The sequence below is a fragment of the Mirounga angustirostris genome, unplaced genomic scaffold, assembly GCF_029215605.1.
Source record: "Mirounga angustirostris isolate CCGP_5_RB_7025 unplaced genomic scaffold, mMirAng1.0.hap1 SCAF_5, whole genome shotgun sequence".
Classification (NCBI taxonomy): domain Eukaryota; kingdom Metazoa; phylum Chordata; class Mammalia; order Carnivora; family Phocidae; genus Mirounga; species Mirounga angustirostris.
Genome location: NW_026991713.1, coordinates 76,950,528 through 76,975,399, shown reverse-complemented (window position 1 = coordinate 76,975,399; position 24,872 = coordinate 76,950,528). Strand labels below are relative to the sequence as shown.

Below are 24,872 nucleotides of genomic sequence, written 5' to 3'. Positions count from 1 at the left end.
AACCATTTAGTCCTCAAACATGCCAAATGCACTCAGACATCCAAATGCCTGTCTCTTGTGTGTAATACTGCTGGACTTAGCTCAAGTGCTCTTTCTCCGTGGAGCCTCCTCTGACTTACCCATAAGAGGCAGACATTCTCTCCTATTACAGCTCCCTGTACTACTTTCTATTATAGCCCATCAACTAGACCATATTCAATACATGCATATAGAACAATGAAAGATCATAATTTTTGACCAGATACTTCGGATTACAAGTTAAAATTTGCCAGAGTGTGCTAAAATGAAATAAAACAAAAACTTTTGTTTTCTCCCTTTGCCCAAAAATGCATAATCATATTAAATACAGAGTCTAGGAAAATATTTTAAATATTAAGTTTGCACAGGAATAGATGAGGACAAAGGATTGCTCTCTGTACCCCTTTCTTCCAATCATAAAGCTTATTTCGTCTTCCCTCTATTTATGATTCTATATTCAAACCCAAACAAGATTCTGGAAGTTTCATGGACCTAAAATTCATTCTTCTTCACTGAGGAATTATAGCAATGTAAAATGAGGCTTTCCAGAGAAGAAAGATTAAACACATAGTAACCACATGACCATCAACTCATCATATGGAATAGCTTTTGCAGAAGATACGGGATTGATTTTGGGGGTTGATGTTGATCCAACTTGGTTTAAAGAGTCTATAGAGGAAAGATTTTTTCAATTGAAAATATTTAAAGTAGTCTATACCCGTTGACCCTACTTGCTTACCCTGGAGTCAATCATAAAACCACTCTCATGTTGATCTCACTAATACTACCTTTCCAGTGCTAAATGCCAGATCCCATACATGTGATTTATTATATATTTCTTAACATTCCTCTTGTATCTGACTCTTAAGCATTTCTTCCTTCCTTGGCTTCATGAAATCACTCTCTTGATCTTCTTGATACATCTATGGCCATCTCTTCTCAATTTCAGACTTTTTTTTTCAAGATCCTATCCTTCAGCTGAAAGATATTCCACAAGGTACATTTATAACCCTATTACTATTCATTTGCTTACATATGACTTCCACATTTCTCTCTTCAATCTAAGTCTATTTTTCTGAATTCTAGAGCTAGGACTGCTAGCTTTCTGCATCTGGATCTCCCACAAGCTCATAAAAATCCACTTGTCTCAAAAGGAACCAATTGATTTCAACAGTGAACATGGTCTTGTTATGCTTCTCTGTATCATTTAGTGGCTCTACCATCCATCTTTCCTCTAAAGCTAGAATCCTAAAAATCATGCTGGAATGTTTCTGCTTCATATATTACCTTTGCACAATATATCTAATCAGGGAATAGATCTAGAATAAATTCTTACAATGACTTCTTCACTAGTCTCCTTGCATGTAAATTTACCCCAATCTCAGTCTTCCATATTACTACCAAGGTTTGAATTCTGGCTCCACCTCTTGGCAGCTATGCATCTTTGAGAAAGGCTACTCAACTTCTCTGAACCTCTTGTCCCTCATCTGTGAAAAGGAGAGCAATGTATAAACCTCTTACATTTGTAAGGAGGAATAAAGGTCATAATGCATGAGAAATGTTTAGCTGATACCTGGTAGAGAGCAAGTAATCAATAAATGTTAGCTAGTATCTAACATTGAATGCCCTGAATCCATCATGATCTAACTCTTGCCTTTTCTACCATTCTCTCCAAAACTTGAACAATGTCGATTTGCAGCTGTTTGTACATCACCCATTCTCTTCCACAGTAGGGTCTTTGCAGATTATATTCCTTTTGTCTAGGTAAATGCTGCTTTGTTTTCTAGAATGACTGGAAAACTATTAGTCCTTCAAAACCCTGAAACATCCCCAAACAGAACTAGCCGATCTCATTTCTGAATTCCATTCTTTCATCTAAATTATCTACTTTTCATATTAGGAGCTTAGAGTCTCTTTTGATCATTTAGTGGATGTAGTTTCTTGGCTTCATCTGAGGTTCTTGGGAAAGCACAGATTCCTGGGCCCTATCACAATCTATAGAATCTAAATCTTCAGAGGTGGGCACAGGAAACTGTATTTTTACTTTGCCACCAAGGTGATTAAAGCACCCTAATTTTAGGTACACATTGCTAAGCGATCTTCTGTATAACTGTTTTCACAAGCAAAAATCACTACTGTGCAAGCACTTATACTCACCTGAGAGCACAAAGGTGAATCTAGCCTTGAAGCCCTGGAAGGTATTTTCACCATCACTTTTAAAATGAATCACCAGCATGTAATTAGAACTGAATACTGGAGTAGGGTTCAAGATTCCACAAAGCTTATCTGTCAAAGTTTTAGGGAAGTTTGATTTACAGTTATAATTAAAAAAAAAATCAGAACAGGGGTAAAACATTATCTGATTAATTTTTTCCCAGCAATTCTGGTTTTCTTCAACTTTGGTTTTAGGCACACCTTTCCATTTCATGTGGGAATTGAACACTAGTTTCAAGATAACTATGTATTCTAATTTTATCTCACAGAAGAACACTCTATAGATAGGGTAAAACATCTGATTTTTAGTATGTATAGAAACTTCAACTGATTAATGTACACAATGAGAAGAGGCAAGTTAAAATCCCAAACTTGGTATTCCTCTTTCCAAACAGAACATGGCTGCGCTTTATGTGAATAAGTAACACCTGTGATCTGCTGCACCCAAAGCCCACCCTATACAGGTCCCGTTCTGCTGGATGAGGGGACTGTGCCTTCACTCACCTGCCCTGAATATCCAAACAAACATTCCCAACCCACCTATATTCCTGCTCTCCAACCCACACCAACACTTAGCTAAGGGACAGATAGTAGGCATCAAGTAAATGGCTGCACAATGAGAAGGGAACATTTTTTAGACTCAGTACACTGGTAGGTCAGAAATGAAAGTATATTTGAAGTTTTGGTTCCAAAAATGAACTTTTAAGACTCAAGCAGAAATTATAGCTTTGGTTACTTCTTTTAGTTACTTTTCTTGGACATAAAAATATCAGCAATTGAAGAGATTTACACAGAAAGGAGTTTAAAAAATTACCTTCAATAACTGCCAAAAATGTACTCAGTGTTACTGTGGGAAAAGTTCACCTTCCAAATATTCTGAAACATTCTCTGCATTTTGCATGTTTCTGTTAAAAAACCTTACTGGTGAATCCATTGTTGGCTCATGGGTTAAAGCTAAGGTTTTCTGACACATGAGCTTCCAGAATAAGAAATCCCTGTTCCCATTTGACTTTGTGGCACCCAAGGAGGCCAATCAGTGTTGCAACCACTCTCATGCTTTTTAGATGGAACATTACCCACCTAACTCGTGCTCCTCTTCAGGATCACCATAAATCACAACAGCATCATAAACACAGTTTTGGCTAAATTCAGTGATAAAGTCCTCAAATTCCAACTGTACAAATTGGGAACATAACCAGAAAAGTGGTCAAGGAACAGAAGAGATAAACTTTAAAAGCTTCCCTCTGCACATGAAAAGGTCCTCAGTTACCCCCTCCTATTCCACTGATAGAAGTGTAAGTCATTGCAGCCTCTTTGGAGAGCAATTTGGCAATAACTAGGAGATTAAAACGTACAAACCCTTTGACACAAAGTCCATCTCTGGGAATTACGTACCTCCATATGTGCCCCAAAACACTGACACAGGAACGTACTAGCATTGTTGGTATGGACAAACACTGGAAACCCACTAAATGTCTGTTAATAGGGAACTGGCTTCAGAAATTATGGAATATCACACAATATAACTTTGTGCAGTTGTTAAAAAGAGCTCTGTGGACTCATTTGGAAAGATTTTTGGGATAGGAGTAGAAAAGGCACTGCTAAGCAATATAAATATATGCACGTTTGTAAGGGCTCAGAATCTCTCTCTAGGGATACTTGAGATACTTAACCAGTGTTCGCCACTAGGAGGCAGGATGGGATTTAGAGAAGGGGGCATACTTTTCAGTGCATTCTCTCTTCAACTACTGAAACGTTTCCAACAACATATATAGATCCATCCATATATATATATATATATATATATATATATGGCAAACAGAAGCTCCTAGTCATAGTGGCTGTTTCCTAGTCCAGATGAAGCAAGTTCTGCCTAACCAACACAGCTAAGCTCTCGAAGTATATAGAGCTTCCATAGTTGCTTACCTTTATAATGGGTTTCTCTGGAGAATGACTGAAGTAATGACACCTTACATTCGTGGGATACAAGTCAGGATAATCGACAGAGTGAATTGTCCCTCCTTCCACTGGTGCAGCCACACTCCCACAGCCTGAACCTGGGGACGTGTCAGGGAACACCACAGTGAAGGGCCAGAGGCATTCCCTCTTCCTTACCCCCATCTCCAATAAAAACGTCAGGGAATTAGCTATCTGAGGTACCTGCTCCTGAGTTCTTCCATACAGCAGTAAAGTTCAGCTCAAAGCTGTTGCCACTGTTTCCTGTCCTAGAAACGCATGTAACTGTGGCCTCATTGGTCTCTGTCAGCAATGATGAAGGCAACAGACCTCCACAGACCTTACCTTAAAAGGCAAAGGGATTGAAATAGCATTAAAATGGCAGAAATTTATATGTGTTTTCCTAATATTATCTTCCAGGAACTCTCTGCTCTCAACACACCGAACTATTTAGTGGTTACTTTAATTTTCCCACACTCTCTGTGTCAATGGTTTTATATTCCATTTGCTTTCTCAAGCTCAATCTCCCATGCCTAAATTCTACTCATCCTTCAGGGCCCCACTCAAAGTCCAGTTCTCATAAACTTCCCAAATACCCACTGAGATAAGAGTACCTTTTCTGAACCACCACAGTTCATTTCCTATACTATGTCATGTCCCACTTTATGGTACACCTTTAGTTAACTCATTGAACTGCAATTTCATTAGAGCAGAGACTGTTTTTACTCTCTATATATGTCGGGCTTGATATAGTATCTGACACATAGTTGATTCTTAACAAACGACTGGTTGAAAGAATGGTTACTAGGTAAATAGCAGGCCTGAAGTGTGAAATCATTTAGTCAACGAATATTATGACCCTTAGCACAATACCTTATCTATAGCATCCTGTCAATTTGTGAAGAAATAATTTTCCTTACCACTGGCCTGTGCTGGAGACCAAGGTCTATATCAGCTCTAGAGACTCTCTATCAAGATGCTTAACACGTTTCAATTAAAGTTATTAATTATGCTTACAGTTTATAAGAGGTATTCCATAAATGACCTGAAATGATCTACTGTCGTGAGAGAAAAGAACATTATAAAACAATGTGAAATTCAGTGTGTACAGTTAATACATATAAATGAATACACAGCACCTCAAAATGGTAACAGCACTTATCTCTAGGTGACAGGATTATTAACAGTTTACATTTTCTTCCATTCACTCATCTGTCTTTACCAAATTTGGCAAACATGCAACCACTTTTGTGATTAAAAAAAACAAAAAAGTAGATATTGCCTTGAAAGGAAGTTTCGGATAGTCATGAGATCAATGTTATTGAACTTGAGAAGGGAATAGAGAAAGCTCAGTCAATATGCCGGTCATCGGTTCCTCTCCTACCACACGCACCCAACCCCTTCCAGAAAGGGACAGTACAGAAGATGTCCTAGGGGCAGAAATCTAACTTCAGGTCCCTCTGCACATCTTTGGTTGTTTAGATACTCTAACATGACAAGTAAAAATAAATGTAACATACGTACTAATAAGCACTCCATTGCTTGATTGTAAAGATACATAGTCATGGTCACATCCAACTTGATTTGGTATGTCTAAGCTTGTAAATTTTATCAGGATAATTTTATCTTCTGGTACCATTATTCTCCACATACATAAGCTAGATAGGGGAGGGTGGAGAAAGCATAATAAATGGCACAGTCGAGTGTGACAAATAAGATCTAGTATCTGGGCTTTAGCTCGTAACTCACCAATATCAAAATTTTAAAGGCTATTAGAAGATAAAGGGCAATGGAAATCCTTATGTGAGAATAATTTGTTTATGCTCAAATTGCCGGCATTTATCCAACAAATAAAGGGGTTAATTAGAGAATCACCAGAAACCACCCTTTAACTTCCATTCAGTTATAAAATGCTAGAATTTTGATCTATACATTGAAAAACCTAAGATTCATCTCTTTGTTCTGAGTTAATAGTCTAATTGAAAATTCATAATGTGCACCCAGAAGTTGAATTATGGATCATGAATTATGGATTGACTATGCTGCATATGTTAACTCTAACCAGTCACATCCTTCAAGGTCAGCCTGGGTCACGGTCCCTGCGGTTGCCATGTCATCTCTCTAACTCCTGGTAAGGTCAGCTGTGACCTTTTATTAACATCTTTAGAAACATGTCTAAACATCCTGAAAGTAGTCTTACATGATTTAACACATAATCCTCTATCTTTATTTTCCTTCATGAATTCATATTATTAAAGAAAAGAAAGCCCAGCAGACCATAAATCCTTAGCGTCTTCCATGTCTCACATTCATCTGAGTGCAAAGCAATCGTGCCTGGAATCTAACACGTCAGAACAAACTTCTAAAACTTGACAGTCTTTATCAACCACCTTAGACCTGTTAACAGTCTCACTGCCCTCGAAGAATACTGTTTAGGACCGCAGGAGTTATCAACTTCTTAATGCCCAGTTTCTAAAGACCAAACGCAATAATTCTTACTAAATATCTCCTCCCTAACCAGAAACTCCCTGCTTTGCTTTTTCAAGTCCATCATCTTGAACATTGATGTAAAAAAAAAAAAAAAGGCTGCCTAAAATATTATTAAAAATCACTCTTTAAGCACTTCAATTTAGAAAGCAATAAGCTGTCTAGATTATAAAGCTCCCTTTTTTTTTTTTTAGGCACTTCAACTGAGAAGGCACTCCACACCTATCATCGTTCTTGAGATTCATTATACCCCTCTGAAGTGAGCAGGGAGAAAGTACTCCCCCTCCTCCAAATAAGAAAACTGGTGTGGGGCGCCTGGGTGGCTCAGTCGTCGTTAAGCGTCTGCCTTCGGCTCAGGTCATGGTCCCCAGGTCCTGGGATCGAGTCCCACATCAGGCTCCCTGCTCAGTGGGGAGTCTGCTCTCCCTCTCCATTTGCTGCTCCCCCAACTCATGCCCTCCTTCTCTCTCAAATAAATAAAATCTTAAAAAAATAGTAATAAAATAAAATATATATTTTTAAAAAGCAACTGCTCAGAAAGATCCCACTGTTTGGTTCTATCTTTATAAAATATGTATTTGCTAGGTCATTAAGAATTAAATATAGGGGCGCCTGGGTGGCTCAGTCGTTAAGGTCTGCCTTCGGCTCAGGTCATGATCCCAGGGTCCTGGGATCGAGTCCCACATCGGGCTCCCTGCTCTGCAGGAAGCCTGCTTCTCCCTCTCCCACTCCCCCTGCTTGTGTTCCTGCTCTCGCTGTCTCTCTGTCAAATAAATAAATAAAATCTTAAAAAAAAAAAAAAACTGTTGTGATATTAAAAGACTCATCACACCTCACACATAGTAGGAAATACACTTTGGGTTTTATGGCTTCAAAGGCAAGTACTTTCTCCTGTTCATCCAATTTTCTACTTCAAAACCTCTACCTCAGAGACAGGAAACAGATTTCAAATCACCTGATTTATTGTTAGTGACTGCTGTGTTAGGATTCTGAGGTCTAGTCAAGCTAAGTGAGAAAGGGGGACCAAAATTAAGCATAGATTTACCCATTCAAATATTTACTGAGCATTATTATATGCCAGGCACTGTTCTAGGCCCTAAGAAAGGCAATGTTTTTCATGGGCCTGGAAGGAGGGAGACCACCTGAGTGTCGTGTATCTGCCATGTCAGAGAATTCAGGTACCGCCTAGCAGAATAAAGATAAGCTTGGAGAAACTAACTCCCTGTTCCTTCTTCACATAATCTGTTTCTACCTTACCTTTAATTAACTCCATCTAGAATTAATCCTTCTACCATTCTCAAGGCTGCTTAGCATAATGGAGAAATCACTAAGTATGCAAACTGACTCCATATCTTATTACATTTCTAAAGCACATTTTTTCCCCACATTTGAACATTCTAAAAATCAGAAGGATCTTACAATGGAGTCTTACAGTTCTGTTAGACTTAGATGGAAACAATTCCTCCAGAAAGAAATTATCTTTGGTCAGTCACCTAGGAGCACTATCAACGGCATGCTACTTAATTTTTCTGCTTGAGGTGTTTCAGACTATACTGGTGGTGGACATTTTGGACAACAGACCTGCATAAGTATTAGTCTGTGATTCAGATTCTCAGAGAAGATTTTTACCCCTCCCTACACCCAGTGTCAAGGTTGAGGCATGTAACTTTTCACGTGGGTGTGCCTATGCCTTGTTTAGCCTTAGACTGAAGATACAGCCTTTGGTGTCCTGTCTTTTTTTTTTTTTTTTTTTAAGATTTTATTTATTTGACAGAGAGAGAGAGATAGAGAGCACAAGCAGGGGGAGCGGCAGGCAGAGGGAGAGGGAGAAGCAGGCTCTCCGCTGAGCAGGGAGCCCGATGCGGGGCTCGATCCAGGACTCTGGGATCGTGACCTGAGCCGAAGGCAGCCCCTTAACTGACTGAGCCACCCAGGCGCCCCTGGTGTCCTGTCTTTATATGGCGATCTCCTAATCTTGGGTATTTTTTCTTTCTTTATTGATACATAAAATAACAATGAATTCTACAACCAGTTTGTTTTAGATGTACTGAAATACAGTATAAATTCATGCTAATACTGTGTTGTGAAGTTGCTGAAAGTCTTCTTATTCAGCTCTTGTTGACTCCTTATTTTAGTCCTTACATGCTATTACAAATCTTAACTATTTAATCTCAACTTCATCCTCTAAACTTAAAGCAACTAAAACCTTATAAGTACTAAGAGGATATCTAGTGTAAATTTATTTAACTCTCTTATAGGTAACCTGAAATTTTTTTGTTGCTTTCCCAGGAAAGTAATTATTCATTTTTTTTTTCAAAGCTAAACCTTCTTTATTTGTTGTGTTCTCATGAAACTTCCTTCGTGTATTTTATACATTTCTCTGGACTCATCTCCCTTACTCTCTCTTCTCCTCATGAGCACAGTTAAGCCTAACCCGTCCCTCCACCAAACAAAACAAAAAACCCCTGCTTCTCTCAAAACCTGTCCCACTATCCAAAAACCACAGTCCCATCTTCCTCTTTCCCTTCACTGTTAACTGTCTTTCTCATCAAAAACAATGGCAGCTCCATCCCTCCAACAGGTCAAAAACCCTCACGTTAATCATAACGTTCTCGCTCTTATAACCCACATTTTCAACTCACTATCAAATCCTGTGGATCTACCACTTTTCACCACCTCTACTGTTACAAACCTGGTCCCAAGCCACCATGCTTACTTGGACAATTGCAGTAACTAGTCTTTCAGCTCTTGGTCTTTCCTATCTAATGTCTATTTTCAATACAACAGCCAAAGTGATCCTTTTTAAATATGTCAGATCATGTTCCTCATCTGCTCAACATCCTCCAATGGCTACACATCTTACAGTAAAATCCAATGACCGTATGTCCTGTAAGTTTGATCATGCCAACCACGACCACTTCCCCCCTCACTTAGCTCTAGCACTCTGATCCAACTGTTCCCCAAACATACCAAAAGTTTCCCTCCCTCGAACATGCCATTCCTTCTGCAAAGAATGTTCCTTCCCAAGGTGACCCGTATGATTCCCTCCCTCATCTTATTCAACTCCTTGTTCAAATAACATCTTTCTAGTGAGGTTTTCCCTGACTACCTTCTCTAATATTGCACAACCATCCCTGTGTTTTTCTGCATAGCCCTTACCACTTACTTTTATTTATAACATGATTTGTATTACCCCCTTCTCCACTTTCCACCTTGCCCCACAAAGGAAGTATTTTTGTCCATTTCATTCACTGCTGTATTTCTAGCACCTAAAATAGTGCCTGACACATCTTAAAGCTTTGATAAAAATGTTTTGACTACTTGGTGAAGGAAAGATACCAAGTCTTCAACAATCGCTTAGCCAATTATGAACATAGCTCCTGATCCTATAATCCTACTGAATTAGCCAAAATTTTGAACTGCCATATCCAATGGCATTTTATCTGACCTCATTTTGACTTCTGCAATATCTAACACTAATAACCCCTTTTGCCTTGAAAGTCTTTCTTGCAGAAATCTCTTCAATACTTCATTGTCTAAGTTGAACTGCAAGTTCTCTGTGTTTGAGGGTAAACTGGCTGCCATCTGCAATCTCTTAACCTAATGTATCAGTGTTTTCTAGAATTTCACCCATAGCCATCCATGCTCTTCTCAAATACCTACTTATAAAGGAAACTCATTACTCCTGAGGAAGGCCAGTAAGTCTCAGAGATCTCTCAAGTTAGAAACTACTTTATTTGGATTGAAATCTGCTTCCTCCTAATATCTGTAGTGGCTCCTCAGATTAAGTTCCTTCCTCATCTCAAGTCTTCTTTGGATCAAAACCACTCCTGCTTCCTTCTAGCATATCTCCCAAGATATTGTTTCAAATTTCTCCCCATCTTAGCCATTGTCCTTCAGATAATTTCAAGCTTATCAATGTCCCTCTCTAAAGATTGTACCTGGAGACCCCTCCCGACTACCCCCTGCCCAGGACTCTAATAAAATAGGACTCTCACTCTCACTCTAGATGCTATTTTTCTAAAAGTTTAAGAAAAGATGGCAAAGGCCTAATTGGTATTATATTATTAGTAGGTTGATGCACAGAAGGTCAACTTAGACTTTTAAGCCATTTAAATATGGGCTTCAATTAAGCCATATCATTCCCTCTCTATACTTATAACAAGTATTTACAGTCATGATACATTCATTTTATAAATTATAATCTTGCCACCATCTTAGCTTCCCATTGCCTATGGCAAAAAGTCTAAGCTTCTTCTCATAGAATTTAAGGTGATCTACAATTAAGACCTAACCAGCCTTTTTATCTTCATTGTCTACTGCTACAATAGTTCTACTTATGCTAAGATTGCTATCCATCTGCCCTGTGATACACATTGTCCAAACAACTGTAATAATCTCCACCTCCCTGACATTGCTTACACATAATTCCCTCTGCCTGGCATGATCTGTTGAAATCTCCTAGGTACTAGAGCTACAAAAGACTTCATGAGCTACAAAACTGTAACTATCCCCCAAGGCCTAGTTTCAATACCGCCCCCTTCACTAATGCATTCCTACCCCTTCTCTCTCAACCATAGTATGTATGAACACATATACTGGACAAACCACTGCAATTGGAATTAGTCTCTGCATTTTCTATAATACCACCTTACACCTGGGTAGTGTGGATTATAAAGCTTATTTGATCATGTTTTACAGTATAGTTCTTTTTATCCAGCTCTTTCTTCTTTCCAGATTATAAACTCACAGAACTGATCTAACCTTTGCATATCTTTCAATGCTCATACAAGATTTAAAGTTAATTTACAACAGTTGAGGAAGTGAAGTACTTGCAAAACTTATTTCTAAAGCTTAAAGATATCTTTAGACATAAAGGGGACAGGTTATGTAGAAAAAGTTTAAAGACACTGAAGTTATTTTCCATCTTCTAGGCAACACTTAACAAAATATTACCATTATTGCAGAAATAAGTAGGAAAGGATTAATCACTAAATTCCCATAACAATCTCACTACCAGATGCTGTTAATGTTGGATATTTGAATACATCAATTCAGGCAAGCCCCAGTCTTAATACTACTTGTGTTGACGGTTTGTATTAGTGGGTATCAGAAATGTCAGTCAGCAAATACTTGCCAACCAGAAAATATCAGATGAAATATATAGACTTTTATGTTAATCAGGTTGAGAAATTGAGATACTAGATAAAATTGCCAAAAAATAGCTCTTAAAGATTTTGGGGGGAACACAAGAATCATTCCTACCTTGGATACATACCAATTATGAGAACAGCTGTCCTCTTTGGAATGGGGGTAATGAATCTTCCCCTTTTCTCCAAATAACACTGTTCCCTGAGATCTACAAGCTTTCAAAATGTAGAAAAAAGTTGATTATTTACCTCAGCTATGAACAGAATTTCAAGACATATGGTACACAGTCAGATTGAAGCTGTGTGATTTATATAATTTATATTTATGGGAATGCATGTTTTTAGATGCTATGACCTCAGACTTCACTGAGAAAATTTCTAAATCATAATGTTCTTTTCTTTATCTAAGTTCTTCAGATTTAACATTTCTTTATCCAGTTTTCAAAATCCTGAGTCATGTTGAGGCTTCAAATTTATAGTATATAGAACTAATACGGCTTTTTTCCTCCATCTCTCACTAGAATATCCTGGGTTGTAATAAAATGCCTGTGTAGAAAAATACTAAAGTAAAAGTACACGAATTTTAGCAATGATGTGGCAAGTCTCTATCATGCACTCAGAAACTTCAGATTCCAGTGTCACATTTTAATTGTTGAAAGCTAGAAAAAAATAAGCAATTTATGGGATGAGAAGCTTAGAAAGATGAGGTTAAGGAAGTGTTATTTAAATAAATTGTCACATTCTGCTATTCATTTGACTGTGAAATTAACTGTTACTGGATGATTTCATTGCCTTTTTAAAATATTGTTATCATTAACCTTTGTTCAGGGCGTGTTAATCTTTTTAACCTTCTCTTCCAGGTGATGAAAACTGAATAGAATAGCTACCAGGAGAGAATTTCCCTGTGCAGTAATGACAATGGAACAGAACACTTTCACTCTGATGCCCAAATGAGAGTGAGTGGTGAGCCTGCTCTAGTCAGAGGTAGCTCTGGTGTTCAGCTGGACCAGTCATGGTGGTGCTTCTCAAATCATCGGCGAGGTGGCTGATCGTGGACTACAGTGAGGGAGTGCTGGTGGGATGGAGAGAACACTAGGTTCTGATGCTCTGGTTCTTGTACTAAACTGCTTGTTCTTGTAAGTTACGTATCCTCACACCTCTCTACTCTGCAGAGGCTGCCCCCTGGGCATTCCTTGCATAGATGCTGCCCCTTTGCATGGCACACCTTCTGGTCCCTTGGGACTGAGCTCCTCAGATCTCTCCTCAGTGCTTTGACAGCTCTTGGAGCTTATCCACACTTTACCTTTTGTCACATCAGTCAATTTACTCCGTTGTCTTCCCAAAGAACAGGAAAGTTCCTTGTGGACAGGTTTGGCATCTCTCGACCCACATTTGTTTTCCTAATCTAGATTTTAGTGCTGCAAAACAAAAATAACTCTCCAAAGCCTCCCTTATTTTCCCCACTGTTGCCAAGTAAAATTAACAAAGGTGAATGGGAGAAATGGGAGAGAAGAAATGTATTTTTAGTGCTCTAAACTAGTTTAGAGGAAAAAGATATGTCAACTGGATAAATGAAGAAAGAGCCCTTTCTCAATGGTTATTTTTTAAATCTTATAAATTCAAAAAAAGGACCCACATTTCATAAAAATTTACATGAACATAAACTTGAAGATCCAGGTTATGTCCAAGTTTAGTTCAAGTTAAATTGAAAGATATCAGTTCTCCAGAACTTAGAGATTTCAGTTCATATACATCGGATTAGGAATTGAAAATCTACATATTCGTGCTTTTAGAGCCTAATTCTATTATATCTGCAACATATCAGAGTAACTACCCTTGAAATAAGCATGATCAATTTTTGATTTAGAATGAAAGGGTGAATTCACAGAAATTACACCTACCTGTGAATATGTTCTGAGTGATAAAATCCATCAACACAAACACCTTGGAGAAAATGCCCAATGATGCCCCTCTATGGTTTGTTCTTAAAGAAGTCCAGTCTCTAGTCCAACCAGCTCTCCAGGAAGTTATCCCAGCAAGGACCCAGATTCCACTGTCTCTTCTACAAACAAACGGACCTCCAGAGTCTCCCTTTCATAGGACAGAAAAAAACTTGAAAATATTCACAAGTTAAAAATATTTTAGCAGGCCCACAAACAACAGTACTCATCTCAAAGAGAGAAGTAGTAGAGGCATAGATGCTCACTGGTTACTGTCCATCAATTTTTTTTTTTGGTCCATCTTTTTGTCTCTTCACCATTAGTTTCAGGGTACAGTCTTTTTGCCTAGATGTAACTTCCTTCCAATCACTGCCTGCAATCTTGTCAAGCTAATGCTTAATTTCTCTCTTGCCCCTACTGGTTTGGAGAACAACCATGTACATTCCAAACCACTGTAAGGAGCAGGGAAAGTTTACGGGTGCAGTCTTCCACTCTAGTTTGTCACCTGGAATTGCTGGGAAAGACTGGGTCATATCTAAGCCTACAGCACCAGTGAATAGAGTCCCCAAGTTCATGCAATGGCTGAAGGCTCTGAGAAAAGAACAGAAGCCTAACTTTGTCCCAGAGGCTACATGTAAAGGACTATTGGCTCTCAGACTAGAGGATAAAGAACCCATGATTTTTTTTTTTTTTTTAAGATTTTATTTATTTATTTGAGAGAGAGAGAGAGAGAGCACGAGCAGGCAGAGTGGCAGGCAGAGTGGCAGGCAGAGGCAGAGGGAGAAGCAGGCTTCCCGCTGAGCAGGGAGCCTGATGCGGGGCTTGATCCCAGGACCCTGGGATCATGACCTGAGCCGAAGGCAGCCACTTAACCGACTGAGGCACTCAGGTACCCCGAACCCATGATGTTAGGATCCTTTCTTTAATAATCCTTCATAATCATGTGCTGCTTTGAGAACACGTGTCAATCCTGTGTCAGATTAAACCCTCTTCAAAAGGCACAGAATTGTTTGAGGGCTTAATCCAAAAAAGGATTGTCTCTCAAGGATGCAGATAGGATAAAGCACTCTGTGTTCCAATTTAGAAAGTGGCATAATTCTAAATTTCTATCTCCTCCCTTCCAAACTCTTCCTGGTCCCTGTCCTGTTATCGCCTCCTACCCGCAACCCCTCTTCCCCAGAACAAAAGTCAAAATTTTTTCCAACAGATAATTTTAGGGAGCTTCCCACAGCAGTTCTAAACTGCCTGCTGGGGAAGAATAAAGACTGCCTGCTCCTCCAGTTTTGTTTTTTTTTAAATGTCTTTCCAAGTAAATTATCTTCTCCATCTAAAACCTAAAATGCCTGAGTTCACAAATTAGTCGCCCTTTCCCCTCTCTGTCTTGTGACGATCAGTCTTCTTGGTAAGTTGCTATGTCAGCCTTGGGAGGTCATTCCCATGTTTTATCCAACAGTTACTATAGCTATGCCCTCTTTGGTCAATTTTGTGCAAGCATTGCATTCTGCATTAAAGGCTTTAAAAAAAAATCACAAAGTTTAACAAAAGGTGTAATGAAAAATAATTCACGCATAGACCTAATTAGCTTGCCAAAGTGCTTTTGCTTCCTTCCATTAGGTTGGAAATGCTGAAACCAGCGCTCCTGTCTTCCTTCCCTCCCTCTCTCCAAAAAGAAGCATGGTAAAAAGATGAATAAAAAAATAATTTTGAAGCAGTGATTCTGCAAAAGCAGCTCATGGGGAAAGGCAGAATCCACTATCGCCTACATGATACTGAATAACTGGGCTGGTTGATGCTTTTTACCTGGCAGGCATCTTCTTCTTCACCAGGAAAACTGGCACACATCATGGTCTTTCCCAGAAGAGGAAAGTTCATACCCTTGAGCACACTGTTACACATTCGGTCATCCATGATGGGAAGCTCTACTTCTCGTAGGACGTTTGAATATTCTGATGCTGTGGAGACAGTCTGATAAGTTAGTCAACCATTGTCCTCACTGAAGTTTCCCCAAGAAGGAAAACTTCAGTTAATAAAGCAGTATTTGTGAAATTCTTTATTGTAAAAAAAAAAAAAAAAAAATCACAATATTAAAGACAAGGAAGCTTAACCATTTTTACTATTTCCTGATTATCCCTTTACTGTATTCTTCTTCATTTGTCATAGTTACTGCTGGTTTTCTTTTTCTTTTCTTTTTTTTTTTTTTTAAAGATTTTATTTATTTATTTGAGACAGAGAGAATGAGAGACAGAGAGCATGAGAGGGGGTAGGGTCAGAGGGAGAAGCAGACTCCCCGCCGAGCAGGGAGCCTGATGTGGGACTCGATCCTGGGACTCCAGGATCATGACCTGAGCCGAAGGCAGTCGCTTAACCAACTGAGCCACCCAGGCGCCCCTGGTTTTCTTTTTCTGACACACCTAACCAAAATGGGCAGCAGGAGAAGTTTTATGTAGAGCCTTAAGTGTAGTCATTTTTATGGGGAAGACATCCAGAAATTCTCACTGGATCATAACTCAGGGGAAAAAAACAAAGCAAAATAGGATAAATGTATTACTCATGGCCAGTAAAATTCCTGCTTCTCATGGGCAAAGAAACCTAGAAGAACTATTATTATATCCTTTTGATGCTGCTTACTCTCTGAGATCTTGCACCATCCACTAGTCATGCAAAGAATCCCTGCTTCAAATTTATCATCTCTATGGGGAAGACAGATTGGCTGAACAGCAGTTCCTGGAAAAACAACAATAACAGAAAATTATAAGATTCATAGATAGATAAGGCAAACTGAATATATTTGGAAAAGTGGCACCCAGTTGATTTCATAGCTTCTACACTTTCCCCCTAAATGTAATATTGACATATATCTTAAAAGTTTTCCCTTCTCATAAAAAACTATTTTGTATTTTTAGAAATTTAGAAAAATGCAGAAAAAGTAAAACAAGGAAGAACATAATCCAGTGTTATATGCACCACCATGATCCTCCAAACTACTAACATTCTAGGGTAGACCCTTGTTCTTAAAGGATAGTTTTCCCTGCAAGTAATTGAGTCCTACTATGTGGCAAGCCCTCTTCTAGACCTCAGTGAATAAGCAGAAAGATAAATCCCTTACATACAAGAGTGTGTGTTGGGGAAGCGGGCATGCAAACAATAAATAAAATTACTTATTTGGTTGTTAGGTACTATCAGTCTGGAAAAATCTGAGTAGGGTAAAGAAGATCTGAAATCTGGAGGTTAGGGAGGATGGCCTGGGAAATGTAATTTTAAATATGATAGTTATGGCAAGTTTCATTGAGAAGATGACATTTGAGTAAAGCCTTGAAAAGCCAAGGGAAGGAACCATGCAGTTATCTAAGCAGAAAGCATTTGAAGAAGAATGGAAAGTCCCCACAGTGGGGTCATATCATATATGCTTGGGGAACAGTTGGCCAGAATGGCTGGAACAGATCAAGCAAAAAAATGTTTAGTGGGAAACACACACACACACCACAGATTAGATATAGCGCCAGGAGGACAGAGATGTCAACTGGTAAGAATACTGATTTCCATCTGAGTGGAATGAAGAACCACTGAAGTGTTTTGAACAGAGTGACATAATATAACTTATTTCAAAAAGTATTACTCTGGTTGTTGGGCTAATAACAAACATTAGGCATGTAAAAGAGGAAGTCAAAGACAATTTAAGAGACTATGAAAATTAACCCAGGCAATAAAGGATGGTAGCCTGGAACAGGATGCTAAGAGTAGAGAGCGTGAGGCAGAAGCAACAGGACCTTTCTGGGAGAAAGAAGAATCAGTGTGAGAGAAAGAGGAATCAAGACCCAGTGCAAAGTGTTTAGCTTAATCAACAGGAGAGGGAGACTTGTCATTAATCAAAATGGAAGGCTATGGGTAAAGCAGATTTAGGATGTAGGGGAAAATCAAGATTCTGCTTTGAACACACTAAGTTTGAACTGCCTATTAAGCCATCCAGGTGGATGACCAGTAGGCAGTTAGCTATACAACTCCTAGTAATCCCAGCAGCGTATGTAATATAAAGAAACCTGGGCTAGATAGTCAATATTTGGGATTGTCTTCACACAGATGGTGTTTAAAGCCTTAATCCTGAATGAGGACACTGAAGGAGTAAGGACAGATAGAGAACAAGCACACCAACAATAAAAGGTCACAGAGAAGAGGCGGTATCATCACAGAAGACTAGCAAAGGGTGAAAAAAGAGGTGGAGGGCAAACCAAGGGGCTCCCAGAACTCAAGTGAAGAAAATGTTTCCAGGACAGTATGAGCAACTCTGTCAAAACTCCTTCAAGTAAGCTGAGGATTGAGAATTTACCTTTGAATTTAACAACATGGAGGTCAGTGGCTGCGACAAGAGCAAATTTGGGGGAGTAGTAGGCATGAGAGTCTGATTGACTTGGGTGTCTAACAGATAGCTCAAACCTAATACATGCAATTATGAGAACTGAGGAGAGGAAATGAGCCTCCCTACCATAAAGGGAGCTTCATAGCTTTTCTATAAAGGGGAACAGAAAAATGGGGCAATAGTTTCTTTTGGTCGCGGGCAATGGGAATGCCAGCATTAAACTTGAATGAAGGCTTGCTCATGATTACGGAGCCAATAATCAAACAGGTAAGTTTCCTTATTCCCTCACTTTATGTGGCATATTTCCCCTTCTTTTTTCCCCTACCTTTCAAAGCATCACCTGTCCGGAAGTCAGGGTTACATAGGAGACTCCAACCAGACTCTCCCATCCCCCATCCCTCCTCCCATGCAGGCTCCTTGCTTGACCAATTAAAGCTCTAGGTTCTTAAAGATCAATTTGATGCCTCAAAGGCGATGGCTTATTTCCTTACCTGGCCAACTCATCTAGATTTGTGCTCTTTCATTGTTTGGGGCCACTGAACACTTTTCTTTTTTGCATTTTTAAAAAAGATTTTTAATATTCTTATCCAAATGTTTAGATTACCTGTGCTGAGAGAGTGTCAGATATCTAGTCCACAATAATGACAGAAAGAAGTCTCTGAGAACATTTTCAAATGTCACAAACTCCCTGGCTAGAGTTAAGTCTAGAATGTAGCCCAGCTAAGACAAAAGAGTGCTTAAAATGTGGATTAAGTTAAGCATACATAATTTGTGTCTGGGACTGATAGCCTGTACAGTGCTTTTTATAAATTATAAACAAAATTTTGAAAAGGAACAAAACTTAGCTATTCTAATATTACTTAGATATATGCACAGAAATTAAAGCTGGTACAGAATTAACAAAACAGATTTCTCCTACATTTTTTCATGTGCTAACTCCCCTACTTACCAAACTCAACCTTGTGTTTTAGATAGAGCAGTGCAATATCAGAACTCATATATCCAAGTCTATTGTACTCAGGATGGATAATAATTTTTGAGACAGGACTCTTCTGTTCATGTTCACCCTTCTGAGAGAGGCTGTACTGCCCAGCAGTCACAGTCAGACTCTTAATTTGCTTCCTAAAACCGAAGCAAAATGTTTCAATAAGTATAGCTCTTTCCCCCAGGAAAGACTGTCTTGGTTTCACACAATTAAATGAAAAGTGATTAGTGTAACTTTAAGCATTTCTAAGTCTTAAAAGGAGATGCACCTTTATTAATGATTACTACCATCATAATTGCCCATAAATGATAGGGATCTGTAAAAAGTCATGATTTTCCATCAGAGTGTTTACGTTCTGGGAACCCTTTCCCCTACCATCAATTGTCTTTCTGCATAAAATATTTAAGTGTGGCCTTTTTTTTCCTTTTGTACCAGTCTGTATATGCTCTATCATTTTTAATAAGATATAAAAGTTGTTCTTAGAACTCTCCTCCTTATTATTAGTACTCTCAACCTAGCTAAGTATCTGTTATTTCCACAGTATTTTTTCCCTCCTAATGACTGAAACTCAGATTATGAAAAATTTGGAACATTCATTAAACAGTTGATGTCAGTACTTCACTAGAACAAGTAACTATCACCTCCACCTCACTACTAACTGCACGAATTATCGAGGATATCTGGGATCTTTGGGGTCTCTGATTAGTAGAGTAGGAAGTACAGGAAATCTTAAGATAATCTTGATACAAGTTTCTGGGGATCAGGAAGGTCCGTGAGTGGGTGGACCAGGCGGAAAAATTCAGAAAGGGACTGAGATTGAACCTCCCATCGTATTTAGAGCTCAAATCTTCTCCTCTCAAATTTAGAGCTCAAATCTTCTATTGCTACGAAAAGAGGTTTGATAAGTAATGGAAACCCACAACTTACTCATTGAGGCCAACCAGGCAGTGTGCTGAGGTAACAACCAGATCCTCCTGGATCAAGCTTCCTCCACAGCAGTGGTGCTCCCCTAATTTTAGGGAGACCTGCCCAAGAAGAAAAGCACAAACATAACTAATATACGTCTCCCCATAGATGTCATCTTCCTTAGAAACATTTGAAATCAACTCTCCTTATACAACATTGTTAAGTTACCAGTATAATTGGTTAGGAAGATAGTTCCTGTGAAGTAAACTTTCTGACAGAGAGGTTGAGCAGGGTCAAGAGAAAAATTACATGTTAACCTGGAGTTGCGATATTTGAAACAAGAGAAAAACTTCGCCATTTCTCATTAAGAAATCAACGCTCTTGTTATACTGACCTGCCACGGATGCCCACCGACTGTAGAATTTCTCCAGCCAACAATTCTAGGAGAGAACCCAGTTTCCAAGACAGTTTCTGTACTTTTCACGTCAACCGCGCGGATCCCACACTTGAGTCCTGGGTGGCAGAGAGAGCGCGTGCGCGCATGCGCACACACCCAGCGCACCTCAGTGTAAGGATTCACTTTATCAAGATTCCACCTTCCGATTTTCCTGGCCTGGCACGAAAGTTCTGATGTCACTCAGCAGCAGGCTGCCCCCTTCTTTTCTCAAGATATTCTTGAGACCATCCCCCAACTACCCCTCTGTTGACTGGAACTTGCTTCAGGATGCCCCTGCTCCTTTACAGCCTGCGCTGCCTTAGTAAGACCCGGGGGTGGGGGTGGGGACGGGGACGGGGAGGAGCCAGCTCCCCCCACCCCCACCCCCACCCCGGATCCATTCCGAGCTTACTCCGGGGCGGGGGGGAGCATTATAGAATTGAGGGTGTATTAAAGATACTGGAGAACAACATAGGCTACTCCAGAAAAGAGATATTTGACTTTAAATTACTTCTAATGGGCTCCTTAGCACAGTGCCTAAAACCCTGAACTCCAGAATCCGAAGAATTTCCAAAAGAAAACCTGGCTCAGGCCCTTCTTTGGGCATTTCTGGGCCTGTACTAGCCCCTCACGCTTCCGTCTCCGTGGCTGAAGGAGTAAGAAGTCTCCCTCGCCAGCCCTCAGCCCGGGGCCGCAGCCTCGACGCCTGGAGTCCGGGCTCACCTAGCCCTTGCGGGAGGCCCACGGCGAGCAAGAGCAGCAGACCCGGCCCGACCGGCGCCCGCATGGCACCGGGGCTGGGGGACTCTGGCCCGCTTCCTCCTCCGCAGCTGCGGAAACCGAGCGAGGACCGCGAGCCCCGCGGCGCAGACCCCGCTCCCGGAAGCGCCCGCCGCGCTCTTCACTCCTGCGCGGGCGCCGGTGGGCCGCACCTGCCGCGCAGCTGGGCTCACAGCTGCCGCTGCCCGCCATCATCCCCATCATCCCCGTCATCCCCATCATCCCCATCATCCCGTCATCCCCATCATCCCCATCATCCCCGTCATCCTCATCATCCCCGTCATCCCCGTCATCCCCATCATCCCCATCATCCCCATCATCCCCATCATCCCCATCATCTCGATCATCCCCGGGCCACAGGCGCACCCCCCCCACACACACACCGCGCCCGGCCTTTACAGGTGTGCAGGGGGCTCCGCTGCGGGATCCCGGGAGCAAGGGCATCAGTGGCCTGGCACGCTCAGCACAGGGGAATTCTGGTGCCAGCCCAGGGAGGGTGGCCCAAGCCAGGGTCGAGGAAGCTGGTCATCCATACGAGACACAGGCACGCCCACTTCTGAAAGGAGGAAGACTCATGGGAGCTTATTGAGGAATTAATAGGATTGCCCCACCTTCTAAGAAGCTTGTTGAAGCCCTTGACGTTCAAGAATTTTCAGAGTGGGTATGAAAGATCAGGTTTATAGCTGCCATCCCCTTCCTGGGTGGCTGTGTTATTAGCTTCAGGGGAATGGGCCAAAGCGGTAGGATCCATCATGTAAGATTATTAAAATGAATTCATTGGTAAGATTATCATGTCAACATATTTTCCCATAAGCGTTATTTTGTCATAAGATAGCTTGAGGTTGGGGGGGGCGCCTGGGTGGCTCAGCCGTTAAGCATCTGCCTTCGGCTCAGGTCATGATCCCAGGGTCCTGGGATCGAGCCCCGCATCGGGCTCGCTGCTCAGCAGGAAGCCTGCTTCTCCCTCTCCCATTCCCCCTGCTTGTGTTCCCTCTCTCGCTGTGTCAAATAAATAAATCTTAAAAAAAAAAAAATAGCTTAAGGTTGGGAGAGGAAGAAAGCCACACTTTGTAATGGATTTATGTTTTATCAAAAAATTAGGGCAAAGCTCAGTGGACATTCTATATATAACTAAGGTAGACACCAATCTCCCAGGCCCAGTTGTCTTACTTCCGTGTATAATAGAAATAAAAGCTCCTTAAGGTGGGAGATACACAAATTAGGCAAACAGGCAGGCAGTAGACAGATGGACGGAAAAGCAGAAGACAGTCAAGGTGGAGGGAATGCAGGTACAGAAACAGGCAGGTGAGAATCAGCTGGGGGCAATGACCCTGAAACTGCAGAAGGGAACAGGAGATCAAGGGGCCCCTTTCGGTGAAAAGCTTGAAGAATGCAATTGGCACTGAAACCCGAAACAGTCTCAAAACTTCTCTCATGAACATAAAAGGTATTTCTCTGATTTTTATGTCCCATCTAACAACATTAAGAGGGCAACATTAGAGGGGCGCTGACCAATTATAGTGGACACTAGCCATACGTGGTTATTCAAATTATTAACTACAGTAAAAACATCAGTTCCTCAGTCACACCTGCTCCATTTCAAGGGCTCAGTAGCCACCTGTGGCTAGTTGAGAGCGAACAGAGGACCCTGCCATCATCACAAATAGTTCTATCGGACTGCACTGTTCTTGAGAATAGCAAGCACCATCTTATTTATTTTAAATAAAGACCCCTTGCAAAACAGTTTGAGTAGAGGACTCCTGGGTTTTAAGCTTGGGTGTCTAGGGGACACTGGGAGGGGGCTTGGTAAGGTAAGCAGCCTTTCTGTGAAAACAAAGCCCTGTACCTCCAGGCTTGAGCAGTGCAAAGGGAATCCCCAGCTCTGGTAGCTACCTGACCCGGGGCGCTCACCACCTCACCCGTACATTTTGCTTTCACTGTGGCGATCTTACCAGGAACACCATAACCATCCCTTGCCCCAGGGGCAAACTACTCTCCAACATAAGCTCAGATCCTCCAGGTAGACCCAAATACCTACTTCTTCTTCGCAAGAGGGGGTCAGATTAAAACCACTACAAAGCCATTACCAAATGAACTGGGAGGGAAAGAAAAATGTTCACATGGTGTGCAAGTACAGTTGGACCGACAAATGTTCAAGTTCATGGCTAACCTTCTCACAAGGCCCACAGACCCTGTCAGTTTGCAGTCTTCAATGCGTGATGCACACACAGTTTTGCAGGATATTCACTCGTTTCATACCCAGAAGTCTCCATGGGGTTGGGCATGGTCTCATTTCCTGTTATAGCACAGCTCCCTTTGTTTCCAGAGTTCAAAACTCACAGCCTGGTGAGACCTTGTCCCTTTATGAGGATTGGTCCCTTCTAGGCCTAACAAAATAATGCCTTCTCATTAAATAGGAAAGAAGCCATTCAATACGAATTGTGTACCTATCCAATACGTTGTTAGTTTTAAATTTGCCAGGGAGATGATGGGTTTAAATATAAGTTGAGTTTGTGGTGATGTTGCAGCATCTAAATGGAAGTATTCTCATATATATAAGTATCTATCTATCTAAAAGGAAATGATGTCAAGGGACAGAGTGGGCTGAACTATCCCAGATTGGATTTGTGATGTATGAGAAATCTGTGTTTAATGTGAACATATCTTCATTAGGGCAGGATAATGATGTGCTTTTGGAGGCCTTCCAAGACTCTTAATGGAAGCCCCAATTCTAAGGAGAGTTGTCAAATTAGGAGCTTTAGTGACTAATCTATGAGCAACAAGCAAATCATGGGCAAATAATGTTTTGTGTAAACAACTTTTTCCATCCCTGCTAAACTACTGGTCTAAACTCTAGAACCCTCTCCAAAGTCCTGCAAGGCCCAAGATTCAGCACTAAGGAAATTCTTGGTGACCTTAGAAACAGAAGTTTCATTTGCTTATTTGTTGCAGGGACAGATCACTGTGAAGCAGAGGGAATGTGAAGGGCGGAGATGGAAAGAATGGGTGAAGAGAATTCACTCAAACAGCTTAGCTGAGAAGGAAGAAAGAGATGTGGTAGCAGCTAGAGATGAAATAGAGGAAGGACTTACCACTTTTTTTCCAAATGGTTTTGATGGTGGTTACCTGTATACATGTTTTAAAATAGAAGGGAATCACAAGAGCCAGTAGAAGGAAGAAGTTAAAGTTGAAAAAGAGAGAGAAAGGGATGGAATGAAGCTTCACAAGAGGGAAAATCTGGAGCCTAGGGACTCTTCCATTGTAGTTAATAGGAGGGGGAAGAATTGGGTACAGGGAAGTTTGTAGACGGAGTGCAGGCTATTGAGAGAATATCTGTTTTCTACCTTTTATTTACTCTCTGCAGAAAGAGGTGAAGGCACCAATCAGCAAGATGAGAGGACGAGATCAGGAGTGCATAAGGACTGAAACACTCACTGCAAGGTATGGTAAAGACGGCAGACATGAAACACACAGAACAATGCAATGCAATGAATGAATAAGAAGGAAGAAATTTTCTTTCTTTTAAAGCAGACACCAGCTAGTGACAAGGATTTCAGTGGGTACTAATCACGGAGCCCTTGAGAGACTGAAACAGACATAATTATTTTCATTATATTTTATATAAAATAAACATTTACATAAATTT

The 24,872-nt window shown here is 40.6% G+C and overlaps 1 protein-coding gene across 1 annotated transcript in view; it reads right to left on the bottom strand.

Moving 5' to 3' along the window:
* Nucleotides 1-21,670, bottom strand: part of OVCH1 (ovochymase 1) — a 49,511-nt gene extending 27,841 nt beyond the window's left edge. The window contains exons 1-13 of the mRNA XM_054506269.2: nucleotides 21,239-21,670; nucleotides 20,405-20,623; nucleotides 20,032-20,129; nucleotides 19,069-19,241; nucleotides 16,394-16,489; nucleotides 15,566-15,717; nucleotides 13,690-13,916; nucleotides 5,713-5,846; nucleotides 4,393-4,533; nucleotides 4,159-4,289; nucleotides 3,313-3,406; nucleotides 2,176-2,304; nucleotides 609-687 (exon numbers count right to left, since the gene is read on the bottom strand). Of these exons, the coding sequence (XP_054362244.2) occupies nucleotides 609-687; nucleotides 2,176-2,304; nucleotides 3,313-3,406; nucleotides 4,159-4,289; nucleotides 4,393-4,533; nucleotides 5,713-5,846; nucleotides 13,690-13,916; nucleotides 15,566-15,717; nucleotides 16,394-16,489; nucleotides 19,069-19,241; nucleotides 20,032-20,129; nucleotides 20,405-20,623; nucleotides 21,239-21,670 (2,105 nt within the window). The remainder of the gene's footprint in view (nucleotides 1-608; nucleotides 688-2,175; nucleotides 2,305-3,312; nucleotides 3,407-4,158; nucleotides 4,290-4,392; nucleotides 4,534-5,712; nucleotides 5,847-13,689; nucleotides 13,917-15,565; nucleotides 15,718-16,393; nucleotides 16,490-19,068; nucleotides 19,242-20,031; nucleotides 20,130-20,404; nucleotides 20,624-21,238) is intronic.
* Nucleotides 21,671-24,872: the final 3,202 nt, after the last annotated feature.